General features: G+C 40.0%; 1 protein-coding gene across 1 annotated transcript in view; it reads left to right on the top strand.

The window, feature by feature from the left end:
• The window catches only part of LOC107550313 (BAI1-associated protein 3-like), a 91,027-nt gene that overhangs the window by 3,647 nt on the left and 64,332 nt on the right, over window positions 1-23,048 (top strand). Inside the window, exon 2 of the mRNA XM_016231583.1 lies at window positions 15,297-15,458. Within this exon, the coding sequence (XP_016087069.1) occupies window positions 15,310-15,458 (149 nt within the window). The 5' untranslated portion in view covers window positions 15,297-15,309. The remainder of the gene's footprint in view (window positions 1-15,296; window positions 15,459-23,048) is intronic.

Below are 23,048 nucleotides of genomic sequence, written 5' to 3'. Positions count from 1 at the left end.
AGTAGTAGTAAATGCCAATTCATCCACATCAAACCTGAAATATGTTGCTTTTTGAAAACACGCCATTCATATTACTAGCCATTAAAATTAATAGCCATTAATATCTTTTCTGCCCATGAAACTGTATATGCTTTTTTTTTTCATTAAAAATTAGGGAAACACATCTAAATACTATTTTATTATTATCAATATTTTCAATGTATTATTATTTTTGTTAAAATTATTATTATTATTATTATTATTATTATCATGATTATCTAATCAAGTTATTATCTAATTGAATCAATGCAAAAGAATAAATATCACTAATCCTACTGAACTGTAAAATATTTAATAAGGATTATTTTATTTTAATAATTACAACAACAACAACAACTATGGACCTTTTTGGATTTCCGGATTTCTCAGCAGTGAAAGGATAGCATAATAGCGTAATAAGTGGATACATTTCTATAGCAGTGAATGGGAGGCTACCACAAATATAAAAATATCGAATTTAAAATAAATAAGTGCGTCAGGAAGCGTCATCAGTGGCACCAGATGCAATGATGATGTAAGTGACGTTGTTGCATTTTAATGTGTTGTTAGTCTAGCCCACGAGATGTGCCGCTGCTGTGTTATTCATTCAAAATATTAGAGAAATATATTAGCTCAATGCGGACAAGATCTTGATTAAGTTAAAACCAAAACCAAGTCATTCACACAGAACGCATATTCAGCGCATTTTTTAGACGGACAAATACGACTGCTGCACTCGCGTCTCACACAAGAGATATATAGAAAGTCATGCAATGTTAGTTTAAACGTTTAGAAAACATGTCACGAATTTGTGGAGGTTTATTCCTTTTCACTGCATCTCATATGTGTCACGGTTGCACTACTGAGTGGAGTACGGAGCAAGGAACGGAGGGAGACGAGGAGTACATCAATCCAGAGAAGTTTAATTACAATAAGGAAACAAGGAAAACTCACAAAGCACAGGTAGACATGAACAATACCAGACACTGAACTAAAAACAGAGAACACTATTTAAACACATGACAAGATGAGGGGATGACGAGACACACCTGGGATCAATGGAAATAAACGGGGAACACCTGGAATTAAATCAACATAATCAGGACAGGAACAGGAAACTAACCAAATATGGGCAAGAAGGGCACATGTGGAGCAAAACACGGAACAAAGTCTGACATGACTCCCCCCTCCCGGAAGGCGCATCCCGCGCCGTATAACATCCAACGGTGAGGGGGGGTGGGCGCTCCCTGGAGGCCTCTAGGAACAGGGTTAACAGATGGAAGGCCTTCAGGGCGGCGCCCGTTCCGGGACCCATGGGGGATCTGGCAGTTCGGGGCGCCATGGTGGATCTGGCAGTTCGGGGTCCCATGGCGGAGCAGGCAGACTCGGAGGCCACGGTGGAGCAGGTAGTTCAGGTTGCAGGTAGTTCACGTGTCCACCGTCCCGGCCTCTACAGCTGGAGCCCTACTACCCCCCCAAAAGAAATACTTGGGGATGCTTACGGGCTCCAAAGCCCTCTGTGGGCCATGACTTTTTTTTTCATTAAAAATTAGGGAAACACATCTAAATACTATTTTATTATTATCAATATTTTCAATGTATTATTATTTTTGTTAAAATTATTATTATTATTATTATTATTATTATCATGATTATCTAATCAAGTTATTATCTAATTGAATCAATGCAAAAGAATAAATATCACTAATCCTACTGAACTGTAAAATATTTAATAAGGATTATTTTATTTTAATAATTACAACAACAACAACAACTATGGACCTTTTTGGATTTCCGGATTTCTCAGCAGTGAAAGGATAGCATAATAGCGTAATAAGTGGATACATTTCTATAGCAGTGAATGGGAGGCTACCACAAATATAAAAATATCGAATTTAAAATAAATAAGTGCGTCAGGAAGCGTCATCAGTGGCACCAGATGCAATGATGATGAAGTGACGTTGTTGCATTTTAATGTGTTGTTAGTCTAGCCCACGAGATGTGCCGCTGCTGTGTTATTCATTCAAAATATTAGAGAAATATATTAGCTCAATGCGGACAAGATCTTGATTAAGTTAAAACCAAAACCAAGTCATTCACACAGAACGCATATTCAGCGCATTTTTTAGACGGACAAATACGACTGCTGCACTCGCGTCTCACACAAGAGATATATAGAAAGTCATGCAATGTTAGTTTAAACGTTTAGAAAACATGTCACGAATTTGTGGAGGTTTATTCCTTTTCACTGCATCTCATATGTGTCACGGTTGCACTACTGAGTGGAGTACGGAGCAAGGAACGGAGGGAGACGAGGAGTACATCAATCCAGAGAAGTTTAATTACAATAAGGAAACAAGGAAAACTCACAAAGCACAGGTAGACATGAACAATACCAGACACTGAACTAAAAACAGAGAACACTATTTAAACACATGACAAGATGAGGGGATGACGAGACACACCTGGGATCAATGGAAATAAACGGGGAACACCTGGAATTAAATCAACATAATCAGGACAGGAACAGGAAACTAACCAAATATGGGCAAGAAGGGCACATGTGGAGCAAAACACGGAACAAAGTCTGACATGACTCCCCCCTCCCGGAAGGCGCATCCCGCGCCGTATAACATCCAACGGGGAGGGGGGGTGGGCGCTCCCTGGAGGCCTCTAGGAACAGGGTTAACAGATGGAAGGCCTTCAGGGCGGCGCCCGTTCCGGGACCCATGGGGGATCTGGCAGTTCGGGGTGCCATGGTGGATCTGGCAGTTCGGGGTGCCATGGCGGAGCAGGCAGACTCGGAGGCCACGGTGGAGCAGGTAGTTCAGGTTGCAGGTAGTTCACGTGTCCACCGTCCCGGCCTCTACAGCTGGAGCCCTACTACCCCCCCAAAAGAAATACTTGGGGATGCTTACGGGCTCCAAAGCCCTCTGTGGGCCATGACAGGGAACTGGAGCCCTCCCTGGGCTCAACGGGGGATCAGGAGCCCTCACTGGGCTAGACTCGGGAACTGGGAAGCGCTTACGAGGAGCTGGCACTGGAGGGCGCTCTGGAGTAGCAGGCACAGCAAGGCGCTTTCGAGGAGCTGGCACTGGAGCAAACTCAGGGGTTAGAGCCGACACTGGAGTGAGCTCTGGGGCTTGAGCCGACACTGGAGCGAGCTCTGGGGCTAGGATGAAGGCAGAGAACAGTGCTTTTCTCTTCGTCCTCCTCCTTTGGTTACGGGTGAACTGGGCAGCCGGCGGGCATATCGTTGCAGTAACCAGCAGGCTTGACTTCGTAGCGGCTGGCGGGCTTGACAATGGCGCGGCCGGCAGGTCCGACTTTGTAGCAGCCGGCGGGCTTGACATCGGAACGACCGTCGGGCTGGAGAGAGCCGCCACCGGCGGGCTTGACTTCGTAGCGGCCAGCGGGCCTGCAGCGGAATGGCCAGCGGGCTGGAGAGAGCCACAGCTGGCGGACTTGACTGGGGAGCGGCAGGCCGTACTGGGCTAGGACGACTAGGGTGGAGCTTCGGAGGACAGCGGGGAATTTGGGGTTGGGCAGGCGGTACGAGCCGTTGGAGTGGTATGTGGAGGTTCTCGGCGTGGGTTGAGCTGGGGAGACACGGCGCGTTCCAGCGGGAGTTGGATGACGAGGCTTGGGAAGTTTCTTTACTTCTTCCACTTCGAAATCTGAACCATTTAAGAACAGCACGAGATTAATCAGCTCGATCAGGGGAAAAATCACACGTAGGAAGATCGCAGCGAATTATCTCATCATCCAACCCCAGCAGGAAGCACGCACCTAGAGCAGCGTCGTGCCAGCTCACCCGGTTAGAGAGCTCGAGAAAACCCTCCATATATCGCTCCAACCTCAGACCGCCCTGCCGCAAACCCCACAGCGTGTTCTCAGCTGCAGTCATCTCTTTTTGGTCCGGTATTCTGTCACGGTTGCACTACTGAGTGGAGTACTGATCAAGCAACGGAGGGAGATGAGGAGTACATCAATCCAGAGAAGTTTAATTACAATAAGGAAACAAGGAAAATACTTTTCTATCCCAGGAAGACACGGGAGAGGATACGTCATAATCGAACAGGGCAGAGAACAGCGATGAGGGAGTTTTCAAATGTCAGTATTATAAATCATAAACACGGTTCTGTCACGGTTGCACTACTGAGTGGAGTACGGAGCAAGACGAGGAGTACATCAATCCAGAGAAGTTTAATTACAATAAGGAAACAAGGAAAACTCACGAAGCACAGGTAGACATGAACAATACCGGATGCTGAACTAAAAACAGTGGAAAAACACTAAAAAATGGAAGTGGAAAAAATGGAATCTGAAATGAGAGGGTGGGACTTGATTTCGTGTTTTGAGAATTGATTGGATCATTGGAAGTTGGGGCATTGCCAACAAAATGGAGGCAGATCTAAGATGCCAGTTTGCAGTTAGTGGTGGGGGTTTTCTCACCACTGGATTCACCGCCGACACCCAAGCATTAATAAATGTTTTATTTATTAAGGATGACAACGACGATCAACGGCACAAAATATGCAAGAGAGAGAAAGAGAGAGAGAGAGACTGACCTCCATTAAGTTAAGTCATATTCATGACAAAAAAAATGTTTGCAATGTCCTAAGAGTAATGTTGTCGTAATATCCTAATATCTTTTCAATGTTTAAGGGTAACGTACTCCCTCATGACTGTTAGTGTCAGTGCTATAAAGTGAAGCATCTAGCCGGAGGGCTAGAGTGAGCAGAGGCGGCGGATTCGACGAAGGAGCGTCCGGCTGGCTTGCGGCAACCACATGTGACGACTTAAAATTACGCCTTCTTTCTTTGCGTGAACATTTTGGGCGGCGTTATGCAAATCTTCCCACATAGTGACGTAGGTATGTGGGGGCGTGTTAGAACGAGCCGTTTTAGGTAGGCGTGGCTGACTTAACTTTTATAAAGAATATCTCTTTGGATTTGAGACTTTAGTCTTTGCAACTTTACAGATATTCTTTATGCACCAAGGGCTTGTGACATACCAAAGTGAAAGGAAAAATTTAAATTGCATCATATGACCCCTTTAAAAAAAATAATGAAGTGCATGGATAAATTATTTATAATAAACACTACAGTATTCCATCAAAAAATAAGAATTGTCAATTTTGATTTCATGCCGACTTTAAGACCTATTTAATCTGCATATAAAACATTAGAAATTAGATATTTGTTTAATTTTTATTTTGTGTTTGATTGTTAAAACAAAAAATATTTGTGGTTTGTCTCAATAAATTGTGTTAATTAAAAAATACTGTGGTTAAATTAAAAAAAAATTATATTGCTCTTTGTTTTAAAAAAAGTTATAAAAAATGTCAATAATTATCGATACCGACCGATATGAAACATTATATCGTTGATACATTTTTTTAGCTATATCGCCCAGCCCTAGTTTTTGCTATTATTATTATTATTATTGTTTTTTAAATAATAAAAAAAACATTATTTATAATTTTTTTGGCAGTTCGAAACCCCCACCCCAAGAAACCACAGGGAAACTTTTGAAATTATTCTTTTGTTTATAACAGATTTATAAACCATTCTCACAGAAAACCTGGCAAAGCTGTTTGGCACTTTATATTTTCAAATGAATAAATAAGCGAATATATAAGTTATAAGTGACGCAAACTCACAGAGATGGCATTTGTGTGGCACAGCATTTACTGTCAATCGTCAAAGGACACACAGCTCATCAGATTACATATTTATCTAATTAAAACACAGTCTTTGCGATTTGATAATCACACTAAATTGTGTTCTCAGGCATTGTTATAATTAATTAAAAAAAGTTACTGGCCATCTGGCGAGTAACACTATTTCATATACTTGCCAACGCTGATTATTACTCACATTTGGCACTTGGCAAGTTATAATTTTAGGCCCTGGTTATTAAATTTTTTTTATTTTGTGTATCATTCATTACAATGAAAAGATTAGTATTTAAAAGATTAAATATTTACATTTTTGACAGCCCTAGTATTCTTTTAATAATACATATGTTGTGTGTATACAAAAACAAATTTCTCATGATTTCTGTTAAAGAAATAGAAATCTTTCTATGTTCCCATGGAATCACCCAGTCACTGAGCAAACCCATGTCTCATACCGACAACAGCAGCTCTGCCCCTCCACTGACTGATCCACAGCTCTGTCTGTCTTTTTGTCAGTCAGGTTAGACATAGCTTTCACTCCAAGGTCTCCCTTGGGGATAAAAAGTTCAGGGTATTCTACACCCACACAACTAATATAGTGTCATTCTCTGTTCCATGTTTTGTGTGTGTCTTGCTCCCCATGTGCCTTCCTATGCCCTTATTTGGTTAGTTTCCTGTTCCTGTCCTGATTAGTTAAGTTCATTTGTCCCAGGTGTTTCCCTTGATGTTTCATTGCTCCCAGGTGTGTCTCGTCACCCCCTCCTCCTGTGTGTATTTAAAGTGCTCCCAGTCCGTAGTTCTCTGTCCGCTGTTAAATGTCTTCCTGAGTTCGTCTGCCTTGGTTCATGGAATTAAAGCCTTGAGAAAGTATTCGCCAGGGTCTCCTTGTTCCTCTATCGTATATTGTGACATATAGATGACACATTTTGAGAATTGTGGGTCTGATTTGATTGGATCACATTGTGGCTAGACAGGTTAAAATATTAAATAAATGTGTATAATTTCATTATTGAAGTGAAAAAAAACTTGGCACCCATACAGGCAACCTTTTACCTCACCATTCAGAGCTTCATAATGAGAAGGACACTTGACATTTCTCCAATTTATGAAATACAGGAGACACGGTTATGGGCCGTCTCTCAGTGCTTATCCAGAAAGACTTCATTTTCCATGTTTTGTGTGTGTCTTGCTCCCCATGTGCCTTCCTATGCCCTTATTTGGTTAGTTTCCTGTTCCTGTCCTGATTAGTTAAGTTCATTTGTCCCAGGTGTTTCCCTTGATGTTTCATTGCTCCCAGGTGTGTCTCGTCACCCCCTCCTCCTGTGTGTATTTAAAGTGTTCCCAGTCCGTAGTTCTCTGTCCGCTGTTAAATGTCTTCCTGAGTTCGTCTGCCTTGGTTCATGGAATTAAAGCCTTGAGAAAGTATTCGCCAGGGTCTCCTTGTTCCTCTATCGTATATTGTGACATATAGATGACACATTTTGAGAATTGTGGGTCTGATTTGATTGGATCACATTGTGGCTAGACAGGTTAAAATATTAAATAAATGTGTATAATTTCATTATTGAAGTGAAAAAAAAACTTGGCACCCATACAGGCAACCTTTTACCTCACCATTCAGAGCTTCATAATGAGAAGGACACTTGACATTTCTCCAATTTATGAAATACAGGAGACACGGTTATGGGCCGTCTCTCAGTGCTTATCCAGAAAGACTTCATTGTGAGAGAAGAGAGCGGTGATTGCGTCGATGTCAATCACAGGGCCTGCCATCACAAATTATTATGAAAACAGTGCTCCTGTTGGATTAGTGGGCCAAGAGCAATAGAATAAATAGGAAATAGTGTTCATAGCACATACGATCAATGTTAAAATATCACACAAATAATGCAAAACATAAATTTGTGTGATGCCAGAATCATACAAGATGTAGGGCCCTATGATTTCCGTGATGCAGAAAACGTGGATGGAATCGCAGAATCCAGTCATAAAAACTGAATTTATTGTATATAACACGGAATGTCGCTATAATATGCCAAATTTTGGATGAATAAATCAAAAGTAGGTCAGTACACTTAAATAAAAACGCGATATGGGCTAGTGTTTGTGAATATTAAGCCACAAAAATACTATTTAAATATAAATCCTTTATGTTCTGCGTGTCCCTGTGTGAAAGAATGGTGCAGATGCATGGTTTCATTTACTACACGCATACTGAAGTGAGCTTGACGCTCACAGTGTTTTCAGCCTCTGCCGCCTCAATATATGAGTACATGAACACATAAACATAATCTCTAGAACTGCTCTGAGAGTCACTTCATGAGCATTTTACCATTTCTTTTGAGTAAAACTATCGTCATAGTACAAATACAAATAGAAACCTAAAAGTCTTCACAGCAACCCATCAAAATAAAAGTTTGGTTTAACTTGAAGAAACCATGACAGAAATATATTACTTAATGTAATGATAGAACTACTAGGCTACTAACAATAAAATAATTATTAAAACATTATTTTAAAGAAATATTTACCAGAAAAATTATTTACCAGAATTTATTTACCAGAAAAAATAAATTAAATATACAGCACAGTATTTCTTAAAAAAAAGAAAAAGAAAATAATAATATATTTTTTTATAAAATCAATTACTCTGAGATGCTTTTGATTATTAAAATTTAATGAAACCATTCAAATTGAATTCAGAAAATTAACGGAAAACACAGAATTTGGTAAAAAATAAAACGAAGAAAAAAAGTATTTCACTGGACCTTAAAAATTTTATTTTTGTTAAACTTAATAAATTGCTGTTAAATTGTGTACATTTCATGCTTTCAATGAATTTTTCATCCTTTTTGATTAATAAAATGTAATTTAACCATTAAAACAGAGTCTAGAAAAATTAAAAGGGAAAAAAACTGAAACCAGAAAAAGTAAAAACAAAACAGAATTTTGAAAAATAAAATGGAATTTGGGAAAAAATAAAATGGATTTCAGAGGGCCCTGAAGATGGTCTATTTAGTGACATATGGCATAAAACATAAATACTGACCTGTAAAACCTCATTGTAGTCTGAAAGGTCTTCTTCCTTGGATGGCATATCTTGTCAGAAAGAATTTGCCACAAATAAATGAAGGCTGAGGAATAGGCACCGGTCAGCCTGGCGAGAGCATTATACAGCAGCCCTGCCTCATTTCGCTTGACAAAGATCAGAAGGTTAACTCATCTCTATGAATGAGAATGAAAATCCATACAACGAAGCAGTCACTCAGCCTTTGTATATGAATGAGAGTAGGAATCTGTGTAAAAGAAGATTATGAAATCAATAAAACAATTTGGTAGCAATTGGCAAAATTGAAATCGATAAATCTGAAGCCAAGGAGAGAAGCGTATCAGCAATATTGCTTATCTGATAGCGGCACTCTTAACTTTTACATGCGAGTTTAGGAATAGAAGATGATGTGAATTTTTCCCAGAGTCCCCTGGTCCCATTGCCAGCTTAACTGCCCCAACAAAAGGTCATATGAGCAAAACAAAAGCGTGATTTGTGCAGCTTTTGTTGAATCCTGTGTACCTGCATTGGCGGTTCCTCTCGCTCAACCGTTACCATAGAGACTCCTCCATAGAAGACTTTGACTGCCAGGTTTACCATCTCTCTATTGAGCAGCGGTGTCATTCACATGGCCCAAGAGCCTCTGAGAGGGACAGAAGCTCAGCGGGGACGACCCGGTGAGAAGGAGCTGATGTTCCCGCTCTCGGCTATGTCAGCGCTCCCTTGGCAGCTGTTGTCTTGTGTTTGGTAGCGTGTTAGTTCTCGCCTTTCATGGGAGCTGATGACTGAGACGGAGTGACATTCAATTCAGATGGCGGAGTGCGTAATTGAAATGAGTTCACCTGGGAAGCTGCTGCTCGGTGGCCTGGTGCTAATTGCCACCAGTAAGAGAGCTGAGAATTCAGGTGAATGTGCCGCGGTGCCGTTCGATGCACATTGCGCTTGATTCCTGCACAGCGACTGGTGGAATTTGCTCTGTGGAGGGAGTCGGAAAGGTGCTGGGATTCAGATGGACTGCTTTGCTGTGTCTCATCTTTGGACATTTCTTAATGCACGTCTGGTCAAATTAAAAGAAGGGGAAAAGCAAACACATCCTTTCCTCTTGTCCTGCAGGGTTAATCAAGCTGAGAGAAACCAGAAATGAGCTTGGCATGCTTGAAAAGAAAAACTTTAAAGCAGACTAAATGCTGGAATAAACCATTTTTGCCCCTTTTTACATTCTGAATGAGTTGACACTGGTGGCCGAAAGGTGGCCAGTCTGCAGATTTGAGTTTCACAGAAAATCTTGTAGTGTATGATTGGCACAGATTTTTTAGTTTTTTTTTGTTTCAGACTATCATTTCATCCAGTCGGACGAGATCAAACATGTTTGATATTTTGAGCCAGATTTAGAAGACATTGTTTAAATTTGTCACACATCTCCTAGCAACAAGGCACATGTTTAGGCCAATACCAAAGTCCCTTTAAGACAAGTCATGTCACTCGGCAGCCACCTTTGAAATGCCTCTCGGGCATGCAAGTGCAACTCCTATCTCTTTGAATGGGGAAACATTAAATTCTCCAAATGTTCACTAAGCTAACGATTAAATTTCATATTTGAAATCACCAAAGAAATCTGACAACAACTGTGCCATAAATGTTGTTTCTTTTGCTCAAAAAGCGTTGTAAAAAGCTTATTACTCAGGCTAGATCAACCAGTGCGCTAACGGCAGCTGCAGTAACGCGCTGACTTTACCAATTAGCGATTGGCTCTTTCATTCAGAAGGCGGGGATTCCTGCGATTGAGAGGCCATATTGAGCATTGCATTTTTCCCCATTCAAAACTATACGAGTGACACGTCTTGGGTATTCTAAAGTCTTTGCCAATACACACCGCACAGACAAACGCCAACAAACAAGTTGGTTGTTGGACATGCGAGTTTAGGAATAGAAGATGATGTGAATTTTTCCCAGAGTCCCCTGGTCCCATTGCCAGCTTAACTGCCCCAACAAAAGGTCATATGAGCAAAACAAAAGCGTGATTTGTGCAGCTTTTGTTGAATCCTGTGTACCTGCATTGGCGGTTCCTCTCGCTCAACCGTTACCATAGAGACTCCTCCATAGAAGACTTTGACTGCCAGGTTTACCATCTCTCTATTGAGCAGCGGTGTCATTCACATGGCCCAAGAGCCTCTGAGAGGGACAGAAGCTCAGCGGGGACGACCCGGTGAGAAGGAGCTGATGTTCCCGCTCTCGGCTATGTCAGCGCTCCCTTGGCAGCTGTTGTCTTGTGTTTGGTAGCGTGTTAGTTCTCGCCTTTCATGGGAGCTGATGACTGAGACGGAGTGACATTCAATTCAGATGGCGGAGTGCGTAATTGAAATGAGTTCACCTGGGAAGCTGCTGCTCGGTGGCCTGGTGCTAATTGCCACCAGTAAGAGAGCTGAGAATTCAGGTGAATGTGCCGCGGTGCCGTTCGATGCACATTGCGCTTGATTCCTGCACAGCGACTGGTGGAATTTGCTCTGTGGAGGGAGTCGGAAAGGTGCTGGGATTCAGATGGACTGCTTTGCTGTGTCTCATCTTTGGACATTTCTTAATGCACGTCTGGTCAAATTAAAAGAAGGGGAAAAGCAAACACATCCTTTCCTCTTGTCCTGCAGGGTTAATCAAGCTGAGAGAAACCAGAAATGAGCTTGGCATGCTTGAAAAGAAAAACTTTAAAGCAGACTAAATGCTGGAATAAACCATTTTTGCCCCTTTTTACATTCTGAATGAGTTGACACTGGTGGCCGAAAGGTGGCCAGTCTGCAGATTTGAGTTTCACAGAAAATCTTGTAGTGTATGATTGGCACAGATTTTTTAGTTTTTTTTTGTTTCAGACTATCATTTCATCCAGTCGGACGAGATCAAACATGTTTGATATTTTGAGCCAGATTTAGAAGACATTGTTTAAATTTGTCACACATCTCCTAGCAACAAGGCACATGTTTAGGCCAATACCAAAGTCCCTTTAAGACAAGTCATGTCACTCGGCAGCCACCTTTGAAATGCCTCTCGGGCATGCAAGTGCAACTCCTATCTCTTTGAATGGGGAAACATTAAATTCTCCAAATGTTCACTAAGCTAACGATTAAATTTCATATTTGAAATCACCAAAGAAATCTGACAACAACTGTGCCATAAATGTTGTTTCTTTTGCTCAAAAAGCGTTGTAAAAAGCTTATTATTCAGGCTAGATCAACCAGTGCGCTAACGGCAGCTGCAGTAACGCGCTGACTTTACCAATTAGCGATTGGCTCTTTCATTCAGAAGGCGGGGATTCCTGCGATTGAGAGGCCATATTGAGCATTGCATTTTTCCCCATTCAAAACTATACGAGTGACACGTCTTGGGTATTCTAAAGTCTTTGCCAATACACACCGCACAGACAAACGCCAACAAACAAGTTGGTTGTTGGATTTAGAATTTTATGAAAAATAACTCATATTCACACTGCACCAACAGGCACCGACAAATTTCAAGTCAGAGATTCAAGTAAGTCTGACAGGGGGAAAAAATGTAACCTGTAACCACAAACAAATTTTACATGTCATTCTTCGCCTGAAAATATGCCGAATAAAATGAAAGAGGGTGATGTCGTGGTTGCTGCTATGGCGAAGACGGGGCGCCTACTTTAATTTATGCAGAGTTCTGCAGTCGGAAAATTGACAAAGCTTTCAAAATTTTGCTCGGGTGGTCCCTAATCAGTTTCGGTTTGTCCAGTTACCTGCCATTTTTAGGATAATTTGCTAATCACTTCCAGAAACCAACTCGCAGTCTTGCCTCAATTTTATTGGCAAAGGTTCGTGGCCAGGTCAAATTATATCAGAGTTGGTTGTCATTTGTTGGAAAATCAAATCACACTACTCAGACATTTCACGACCCAACAAACACTGATTAAACACGTTCAGTCTGGTTAAAACAAACGCCGACCAATGGCAACAAACACAGATAGGAGTAACACACTGATCCAACAAACTCCGACAGACTTGTCTGTTGGTATTTGTCTGTACAATGTGAATTGGCCTTTTGTTGTGTCTGGAATGACTCCAAAGTCTGTTAATATGTGATAAGTCATTTAGTGTTTGATAAATAGTTTTATATTCAGCAGTAGAAGGTATTTTGAGGCACCTTAAAGTTGGTTTTGGCAGGTCATGTCCAAGAGTTGGTCAAGCTGGAACACTGAAAACCGATTCAAAAAGGCCATATAAACTGGTCCAAATGGCATCAAACAGTGCTTTCTTTGCTGATTTAAAATGCTAAATCTGCAGAAATGTTTCTGTGTGAGTTTGGTTCATCAGGAAACTGGTGTTTAGCCTTGCCAATTAGCTAGTTTCCCAAGTGACCAGCTGAAAAGTGCCCAAATCCTTGCTTAAATCAGTCAGAAGACCATGCTGACCAAGTTTGAAGACCAGCTACAACCAACAAACCAGCTTAGGCTAAAGCCTTCTACACACTGCATGATTTTAGCAATCCTATCAGATCACTGCATGTCACACTGTGCGACATGAATCTAATAAACTTGGCTACGACGTGTGTGTAGACTGTACGATGATGACACCTATTGACTCATATGGTACAACTCACGTTACTATAGAACAGGGGTGCCCAAACTCGGTCCTGGAGGGCCGGTGTCCTGCAGAGTTTAGCTCCAACCCTAATCAAACACACCTGAACCAGCTAATCAAGCTCTTACTAGGCATGCTAGAAGGCAGGTGTGTTGAGGCTAAAGTTGGAGCTAAACTCTGCAGGACACCAGCCCTCCAGGACCGAGTTTGGGCATCGCTGCTATAGAAGAATAAAATGTCATCAGCATGCGCTAGTGGTAAACAAAAAGCATGATAAATCACACTTTGACAGTTGCATTTTTTATGTGTGCTGAAAAAAATAAAAGTGGCAAAAGAGGATGGAATAAGAGTTTGAGGTAAGCAGTTTTTTGTTTTATCGCCATGTCGTGTTGATTTCATGTCGCATTTTTATTGGCTGGTCAGTCAACGTGGGTCGTAACTGCAAACACACAGTGTGATGATCATGCTGAATTTCTGACACTGTCAGAAAACTATCGTAGGCTATCTTTGATCACAAGACCGTGACAACGGCCGTCGTTGAAACTTTCTCACTGTACGACACAGGACCACCGATTAGGAGCCACGGTCACAGAAATCGCCACGATTGTTTCACGATGCCAATCTTTCGTCTGGGAAAGCCGAAAATCATGCAGTGTGTTTCAGGCTTAAAACAGGGCTGTACATTCCTGCTCCTAGAAGTGACACTGTACTGCAAAATTTAGCTTCAACTCCAATTAAACACACCTGGACAAGCTATTCAAGGTCTTCAGGATCATTAGAAACTTCCAGACAGGTGTGGTGGGGCAGGTTAGAGCTAAACTCTGGATTGGGCTAAGATGTTTTTTCAGCTGGGTGGATTTCAAGTCAACCCTGCAAATGGACTAAACTAGCTAAAATGTTAATCAGCATAAATTCCCCTTTAATTTTGAGGTGTTTTGAGGCAACTTCATGCTAGTTTCAGCAGGTCATGTCTAAGAGTTGGTCAAGTTGGAGCTTGAAAAACATGATGCAATATAAACTGGTCCAAACGGGTCAACAGTGCTTTCTTCGCTGATTTAAAATGCTAAATCTTCAGAAAAATAAAATGTAACCAAAAACCTGACAATCTGATGTAGTACTGTGTAGTAATGTACCAGTGACATGTAAACATAGAGATGTTTGCATGTCTTTGATGTATAGAAAACAACTGATACGACAGTGGGCTTCAGAACTCCTCCTCGTAACATTTAGAGATTTGACAAAGGCGGACTGTCATGAGATGAAAGAACCGTTTGTACATCTGCATGTGACATCTCAATCAAAATTATCCTCCGCCACTCATTCTGTCAATCTCTTACGCTCTGTTTTTCACCCCATGGTTCTTTCTCTCTATATGCCACCGCTTTTCCCAGAAATGTGACTGAATGTGGCTCACTAGTGAGTCACTCTCGGTCTGTACCCAGAAGTTGCTGTTCTTCGCTCTCAGACTCTCCTTGGGTTAAGAGCCTAGAGTTTAAACCTCTGGTTCCAGTCATAACAGAATTAAGAGCCTGTGCCGAATTCTCACAATCTCCGTCTGCACCACATCTGAGCTGCCGGGTGAAAAATCCGCCGACGTCTTGACATTGAGAGTAATTGCAGGCTTCGCTTCTCACACCGATGACCGCTCGCTGCGGCTGAAGACAAATGTGCCTGACACATACGTCAATTAACACTGGACAGCAGCCGCGCGTGCCTTATGCAAAGTGTGTTTATAAATGGATTACGAGAGGGAGGGATGATGCCTGTAATTACTCATCGTGCCCGTTGTGTGCACAGCCAGTGGTCGGCCCGAGAGGTGGATGCTGGGTTAATTGTTTCATCGCTCCCACCTTTCTGAGAAGTTCTCTCTGATAATGGCCCCCACACGTCCCCTCGTTCTGTCACCTTTCCACCCCTCCTGCAGCGTAGCTGATGCAGTGTGTGGTATTCTGTGCAGATAGTGAACGAGCATGTCGACGCTGCTGGATCTGAAGAGCAGTGTGCTGAGGCAGGTGCAGAGGAGCCAGTCCCTGAGGACCAGGAGGGAGCCACCAGCCAGCACCAGCGCTGGAGGGAGTCCCCCGCTGCTCGCCCGCCACTCTGGCACCATCATACACAGGTGAGTCTGTACCACGAGAGCTCACTCTCTCAAAACTAAGGCTTCCATTACAACCTAAAAGGCTTTTCCTGCTGAACCCGCTACTTTATTCATCAGTTCTATTCTATTTGTACTTTAGAAAGCTTCTTGTTACCTTATAGGCAAAGCGGAACACAGTCCAGGATTGAATACCACTGCTTGAAAGCACCAGTACAAAGATTTATGTTTTCTAAAGAAGAGAATAGTTGTAATCTCTAAAGAACAATTAAATCAATTCAATTTGTATTTGTATGTACAATGTATTTTTTCCAAAGCTGCTTTACAAAGAATAGTGCCTTTCAAACCTCCCAGAGAGCAAGACAAAGATGACAAAGATGAAAAAGTGAACATGTTTAAGGAAGTGGGGAAGAAAGTTCGGAAAGGCCATGGCTGTGGAGGCCTACATTCTCACACTGACAGATGCGTACAACATTGGCAACACATTTATACAAAGCATACAAAGCATGTTATACATGTTGTACAAATCTGAATGAAAACAGATGTAATGCAATCATAGAATAGTATAATATAATATACATTCTAGCATACTCTTAAAATCTAAAACTCACTTTTAGCAATTTTATCTTTCAGATGTTTGGAGTCAGTAAGATTTTCTTATGTTTTTGAAAATCTCTTATGCTCACCAAGGCTTCATTTATTTTTTCATTAAAACCGTAGTTTTAGTGAAATATTATTACAGTTCAAATTTCCAGTTTTCTATTTTCATGTATTTTAAAATGTAATTTATTCCTTTAATGCAAAGCTGAATTTTCAGCACCATTATTCCAGTCTTCAGTATCACATGTTTCCTTAGAAATCAGTCGAATATGCTGATTTGCTGCTCAAGAAACATTCTTCTTATAAAACATCTTATTATTATCAATGGTAATGTTTTTTTTTCAGTTTTAAACCGTTGTGCTGCTTAATAATTTTGTTGAAAGTGTGACAGTGATTTTTTTTTGCCAGTGTAAATCTCATTACTTTTGATCAATTTAATGCATCCTTGCTGAATAAAACTATTAATTTATAAAAAATGTACTGACCACAAATTTTAAACAGTGCACACATTTATAATTTGTCATCTGCCACTAACTAGAAGCGGCAGCAAATTATGTTGGTGTGTCTTTGTGCAAACACTTGTTCTTAATTTCCTTTCTCATCAACTGATTGGTTGCTGAGAAAGAGGCTGCATTTTATTCATTTTAAAGATGTCTTTGTGATTTTTGTCCACAATCAACCTGTGAAGTGTGGTTTTGCCAGATGTGTAAACTAAAGGCTAGTTAAAAAGGATGAGCACTTCGATATGTCCTATGTGTTAATATTATGCTTCAGTTCAGAAAAGAAAATGCACCCACAAAGTGCAATTTCATGGTTGCTTTATCAACCATTATTTTACAGAGTAATACAGTAGAGGTTAATACACTTAACAAACGGAGGGTAATTGTTTCAATGTTTTTAATGTTTCGAGTTTTGTATTGATCTATTAACTTCCTCCAGAACTTAGCAGATGGTGGCATGACTGTCCATGAACAGGCCAGTGACTCATTTAGCTCTTGAACGCCTACTGTGTCTATACATTCATGCTTTGAGAATGACTCAATGTCGACACCTTGCTCTATCACATTTCAATTTTATCGTTGTTAAGAATTCAGTACAAGGCCTTTGTGCGGATCATGCAACAATTACCTTTCTGGCTCAGTGCAGTAGACTTTTTTTTCCATTCAGGCCAGGTTTTTTTAGACAATTTCCAGGCAGCAAAGATAAAAGTGGTTTGGTCTCTGTGGTTAGCGAAGAACGATAATGCAAGTCAGTTTGATCGTCACGAAAAGGCGAAGAAAGTCCTAATACCAAAGGCTATAAATATAACACGGCTTAAGTGTTTTCCAGCACATCTCCACCGGTGTTAGAAGAACATAACATGTTTTTTACCCTATCTGGTGTATTTGCCGCTTCATATACTTGTAAAGACATAACTTTGACTTATTTTGTCCTAGGTCACATGACCGTTTAGTGCTACATGATCAGCTTCACATCCACAAACATGTATGTGGACAACGGGTTCACTGCTGTAGGTAAACAAAGTCGATTGTTTTTCAGCCGTCCTCTCTGTCTGTCTTGTTTTGATTCCTTTTCGACTGATTTCAAAGCCAAACGTAACGATGGGCATATGAACCTTGAGGTTTCTATAGCAACCAAAACACGTCTGTTTATCACAGCTGCTCCTAAAATATGAGCTGCTTTATTTTTAATGACTGCACCTCTTCTGTCTAGGAGGGAAAAACACCTGTTACGTGCAGAGCTGAACTAAATGATTGTTTTGCACTTGAATTGATGTACCCTTCTTCGCTAATGTTTTTTATACCGTATGCGAGGGTGATTGCTGTCATCGCCGGCCAGATGTAACTAGCAGTGGTCAATGCAAACTCAATCCCTCCATTGTTTTCCTAACTAGTGGCTGGACTACATAGGATTCAGTCAGCCTCCTATGAGACTCTGAAGTGCATTAGCCGCCGTTGCATCGGGCTATATGACTGCCATCATTAGGTCTGCAGGAAGCTGTTGGACTCCTTCATTAGCACCAAAGCGAACTAATACCTGTAACCCAGATACTCACTCATTAATATTATGCAAATGATACAGAGCTGTGTGGAGCGTCCAGTCCTTATTCACATCACAGGTGACCCTGATTACAGCCTGTGTAAGATCTACAGATCAATGGAAATGTTTGAAAACGATTATGTGGAGTAAGATCCCAATGCCAGGCACAGATTCGTGAGAGATTACTGTATTACTATTTTATTACTCATATATTAGGCCTACTATTTTTTTTTAAAAAGACATATTTTTTATAAGGTTTCACAGCTGTATTGGTACCTTTTGTCAACACTGTGTCCCCTTGGAATTATAAGGTTCTATCTGAAATCTGAGTAGTTTTGAGATATTGAGCTTCAAAGTTTTTGCATTCCATTTAACCATGTAGATATAACTGTTTTTTAATTAAAAAGTCCCAAAATGTACACAACATTAAAAAATCACGTAATGTAAATAAGTTGTCACAGAATAAGAATATGTGAATAACTCAATTTTGACAAAAATGTCAGATAGAACCTTATAATTCCAAGGGGACGACATTCATTTTAAAAAACATGAAGTCTTCCTACTGTCTTCATTCAAAGTAGGTCTTCTTTCCATATTTCACATGCTTTGAGTTCAACAAGGTTTTTTTTTTTTTTCAATAATTTGATCCAATTACACTTATATTTTGTACACTACTTTACAATAAGTTCCCTTTAGTTTTTGTACGTTTAGATAATGCATCAACTGATACAATATTAATCTTTGCTAGATTATAATACTAACACAACTTTAAGAAATGTATTAGTAAATGTTGAATTTAACACAAACTAAGATTAATACATGTTTTAATGGTTAATCCATATTAAAGTATTAGTTCACTTCCAGAATTAACATTTCCTAATAATTTAGTCAACCTCGTGTCATCCAAGATGTTCATGCCTTGCCATGTTCATGATTGTTTCGCTAGATAGACCCGTATTCCTCGGCTGGGATCGTGTAGAAACTGCAGTTTGGACCTTCAACCCATTGGCCACCATTGAAGTCCACTATATGGAGAAAAATCCTGTAATGTTTTCCTCAAAAACCTTAATTTCTTTGTGACTGAAAAAAGAAAGATATGAACATCTTGGATGACAGGGGGTTATCGGGAAATTTTCATTCTGGATGATTTAACTTGAGTAGTTGAGTAGTTAAGTTGTTACGGAGTGTAATAATTTTTACTCAGTTGTAAGGGAATTAATTATTATTAATTAATTCAGGTTTATTTCTAGCTCAGGTTTTAAAAGAACTCGATCTGAGAATTCGAGGTCCACCTGATCAAAACTGATTTTTGACTTTAAATAGTTTATACTTTTAAATCAAGGGTCGTCCAGCGAGCCGGTGATTCTCAGTATATTTTAACAAATTAAATATGTTTTCCTGGCCACGGTTAACACACTTATGATAATTTGTCAGCTCTTAAGAGAGAGGTAACGTTGATCTTGGCAAAGTTTTAACCTTGAAATTATATGACACCAGACACTCGATTATTTATAAATGAAACATGAAATTTATTGGCTATTCTAGATTACATAAACTTAAGCTAAAACACACAAATATACAGTTCAGAGGAAGGAAATTCTGTTAACAGAGTTCTGAGTTTCATAGTTCTACCTCGTTTTCAAGCGTGATGTAAATTCACCTTAAGAATTCACAGAGCAGCGAATCTAAATTCACCAGTTCAGCAGATTAGAGAGTTGTATGTTTACTTGCGTTCTGCTGGTTGACAGCTGAGGTGACTCCGTGGCTGATGCGGGCTTCCTGGAGGTCTTTGAGGGAAACCCCGTTACTGATTGGTCAGTGACGTCGGAATGACGTCCTTTGGGAAACCCCTCGTTGGTCTGTGATGAAGCAGAGGCGTGAGCAATCTGCTGAGAGTCTTAGTGTGCAAGACTTTCAAGTTTGTTGACGATTTCAACGAAGTATCACTGAAGTGTTGAGTTTGAGATGTGGTAGTCGCTTTTGATGGTAAACGCGTGTGAGCACACGTGGGGGCTCTAACACAGTGACAGGCCAGAGCAGGAGAAGCAGCAAGCAAGCAAGGATTCTGTCCTGCATTGGGGTTTTGCTCTGTGGCATAAGTCCGTCCCCTGACGCTGGCTTCCAATCGACTTCTTGCGGGGCGGAGCATGCATACATTAACAAGAGGCTTTAATTCATCACATGAGGACACCTTCTATAAAGTTGTGTTAATACTCCTATAAAGTCTCTTAAAAGCGAGCATTGTACATACTATAAAAGTTTACTTCATTTCAACATTCTGCATTTGTCGTTGCTATTCGTTCAAGATTAAACTTCACATATTACCCATTTTAATATCCTTATCTCATAAAAAGGGGTAATTAAACACTGGTTAACGTTGCACTGATTACATGAAACACGTCAAGCATATATATACAACATACAACCTACTATTTGAGATTCTATGCCCTGATAATTTTATACTTTCAATGATTAGCAACTATTGTCAAAAGAAATCTTGTCTCTTTCCTTTGGAATGCGTTGTGTGCAATCGGTGCAATGGATGATGGTATATGTAGTCCGGGATGACATGCAACAGTTTGTGTAGTGCGAGAGTCAATGTAATGGAAGGGTGACCTCTGGTGGTGAGTGAATTGAAGTTCATAGACCGGATTTGTGACATAAGTACTGTTAACACGTGGAACTTTTTTGTAAAGTGCTACTATTATATTTTGTGTGTAACAGCCATAATATGCCATCTCCATCATAGAAATTGTATAGAAAAAATATATAATTGTTTAAAATTTTGTAGAATATTTATAATGGCCAACTTCTCTACGAACTATTAATAGCAAACTTGAAAACCAAATTGTCTGCAAAATACAATACATATGGGGTTGAATAGATAGAGTGAGCTGAAAATCACTTTGAAAGCATATTGTAGTTTCATGCTTAATTGTAATCATTTGTGTGTAGTGTTAATTTCGTTAACGAAAACTATGACGAAAAATGTTCGGCAACGAGGTTTTTTCCCCTGAGATGATGTCGAGATGATGATAATAAGGTCATTAAAAGATAACTGAGACTAAATGAACATGCAATATCGTTGACGAAAAAAGATGAAACTAAAATGTAGTTAATTTAAAAGAGGAAAAACTTTACCAAAACCTTTTTATTTTTGTTGAAAAGTGGAGCCAAAACATTTCAGAGTGCTCTATTATGCGAGCGTTCATGTTTGCGGTTACCAGATATCAAGAGATCAAATGCCCCGATCAGGGCTTTTCTGTTAAACGGATACGTACTCTGCCGGGTCTTCCTGGCTTTTTGCTTTAAGCAATCTAGCAACCATTTATACGCGCTTTGTTTGCGGAGGCGCCATGATCTGAAAACAACATGGACATAAAGTACTGTACAAGTAAGCTGGAGTTCAGCGATCTCCATTTGAGGTATTCTGCTTAAATGAAAGTGTCATTCAGCCAGTCTGTGTTCTGTCATGGATCTCAAATTTGTTGTTTGTAAAATATATATATATGGTGGTTAACCTGAAGAAAGGGTTTATGGATCACAATGCAAGCGGGAGAAGTCTCATATTACAGTCGTCACGATCGCGGATCAACATGCAGGATCAACACTGTTCATGTACCGCAGAGTACGATTAAATTAATGTACATTTAAACAGTTTAATATGGAGAGGCACTGAAATGTAGACCTTTGTTTATGTGTTTTTGACTTGCACTGTACATGATGTGAGAACAGTTTGCTATTTAGGTTTGTAATAGCATTGACTCACTAACTTTAACTGGTTTTAGCCAGAGATATGATATTATAATGTTCTGCTTGTGCAGATGAAAATTGTAACTTAATGAGAGTATGACAACCAGAAAATGAATGTCGTTGTCTTCATTGGGATTGGGGTTGAATGCTTAGGGACATTTTGCTCTGTTTTGTTTGGGTTTAGGAAATGTAATAAAATAAAATATATTGCCCATCCTCTCAGGATACCTGGAATCAGTGTTGCAAGTACAACAAGCACATCGTTTTTCCATTCTCGTAGCATAAACATCATCAAACCGATGATCAAACTTCGGATCTTCCAATATTTCTCTATGGCTCTGAAACCTACAGATGTCCGAGTTACGCTCCCCGTGCAACTGATACTCGACTGCCATTGGCTTATCTGCGTTCGAGGGGAGGGGCTTACCGATAGGTCAATTGTAACATTACTTACATTTACATTTAGTCATTTAGCAGACGCTTTTATCCAAAGCGACTTACAAATGAGGACAATGGAAGCAATCAAAATCAACAAAAGAGCAATGATATACAAGTGCTATAACAAGTTAGCTTAAAGGGTTAGTTCACCCAAAAATGAAAATTAGCCCATAAATTACTCACATTCAAGTCATCCTAGGTGTATATGACTTTCTTCTTTCAGACGAATCCAGTCGGAGTTATATAAAAAATTGTCTTTAATCTTTCAAGCTGTTTAATGCCACTCATCGGGTGTTGCATGCATCAGTCCAAAAGAAGTTAAATATAAAGCGTCCATCCATAAAAAAAGCGTCTCACACGGCTCCGGGGGGTGAACAAATGCCTCCTGTAGCAAATCGATGCATTTTTGTAAGAAAAATATCCATAAGAAGAAATAAATATATACCTAGGATGACTTGAGAGTAATTTTCCTTTTTGGGTGAACTAACCCTTTAACGCAGTACACGTAGCAAGGGTTTTTAAAATAATATAATAAAGAAAAAGAAAACGGATAGAATAGAAAAGGAATAGAGCAAGCTAATGTTAGAGGTATATTTGCTTTTGTTAATTGTATAATAAATGAAAAAAAAACAGATAGAATACAAAAAAATTAGAATGCAAGTGTTAGTTTTTTTTTTTTTCAAAGAAAACAAGCAGCAAATGAGTAGAGTGCAAGTCTAAAAGGGACAAGTGTTTTTTTTTTTAAGAATAGAATTAGAATAGAGAGTGCTAGTGTTAGAGGGT

This window comes from Sinocyclocheilus grahami, unplaced genomic scaffold (assembly GCF_001515645.1).
Source record: "Sinocyclocheilus grahami isolate Dianchi unplaced genomic scaffold, SAMN03320097.WGS_v1.1 scaffold395.1, whole genome shotgun sequence".
In the NCBI taxonomy this organism is placed as follows: Eukaryota; Metazoa; Chordata; class Actinopteri; order Cypriniformes; family Cyprinidae; genus Sinocyclocheilus; species Sinocyclocheilus grahami.
This window is presented reverse-complemented; position numbering and strand designations above follow the sequence as displayed.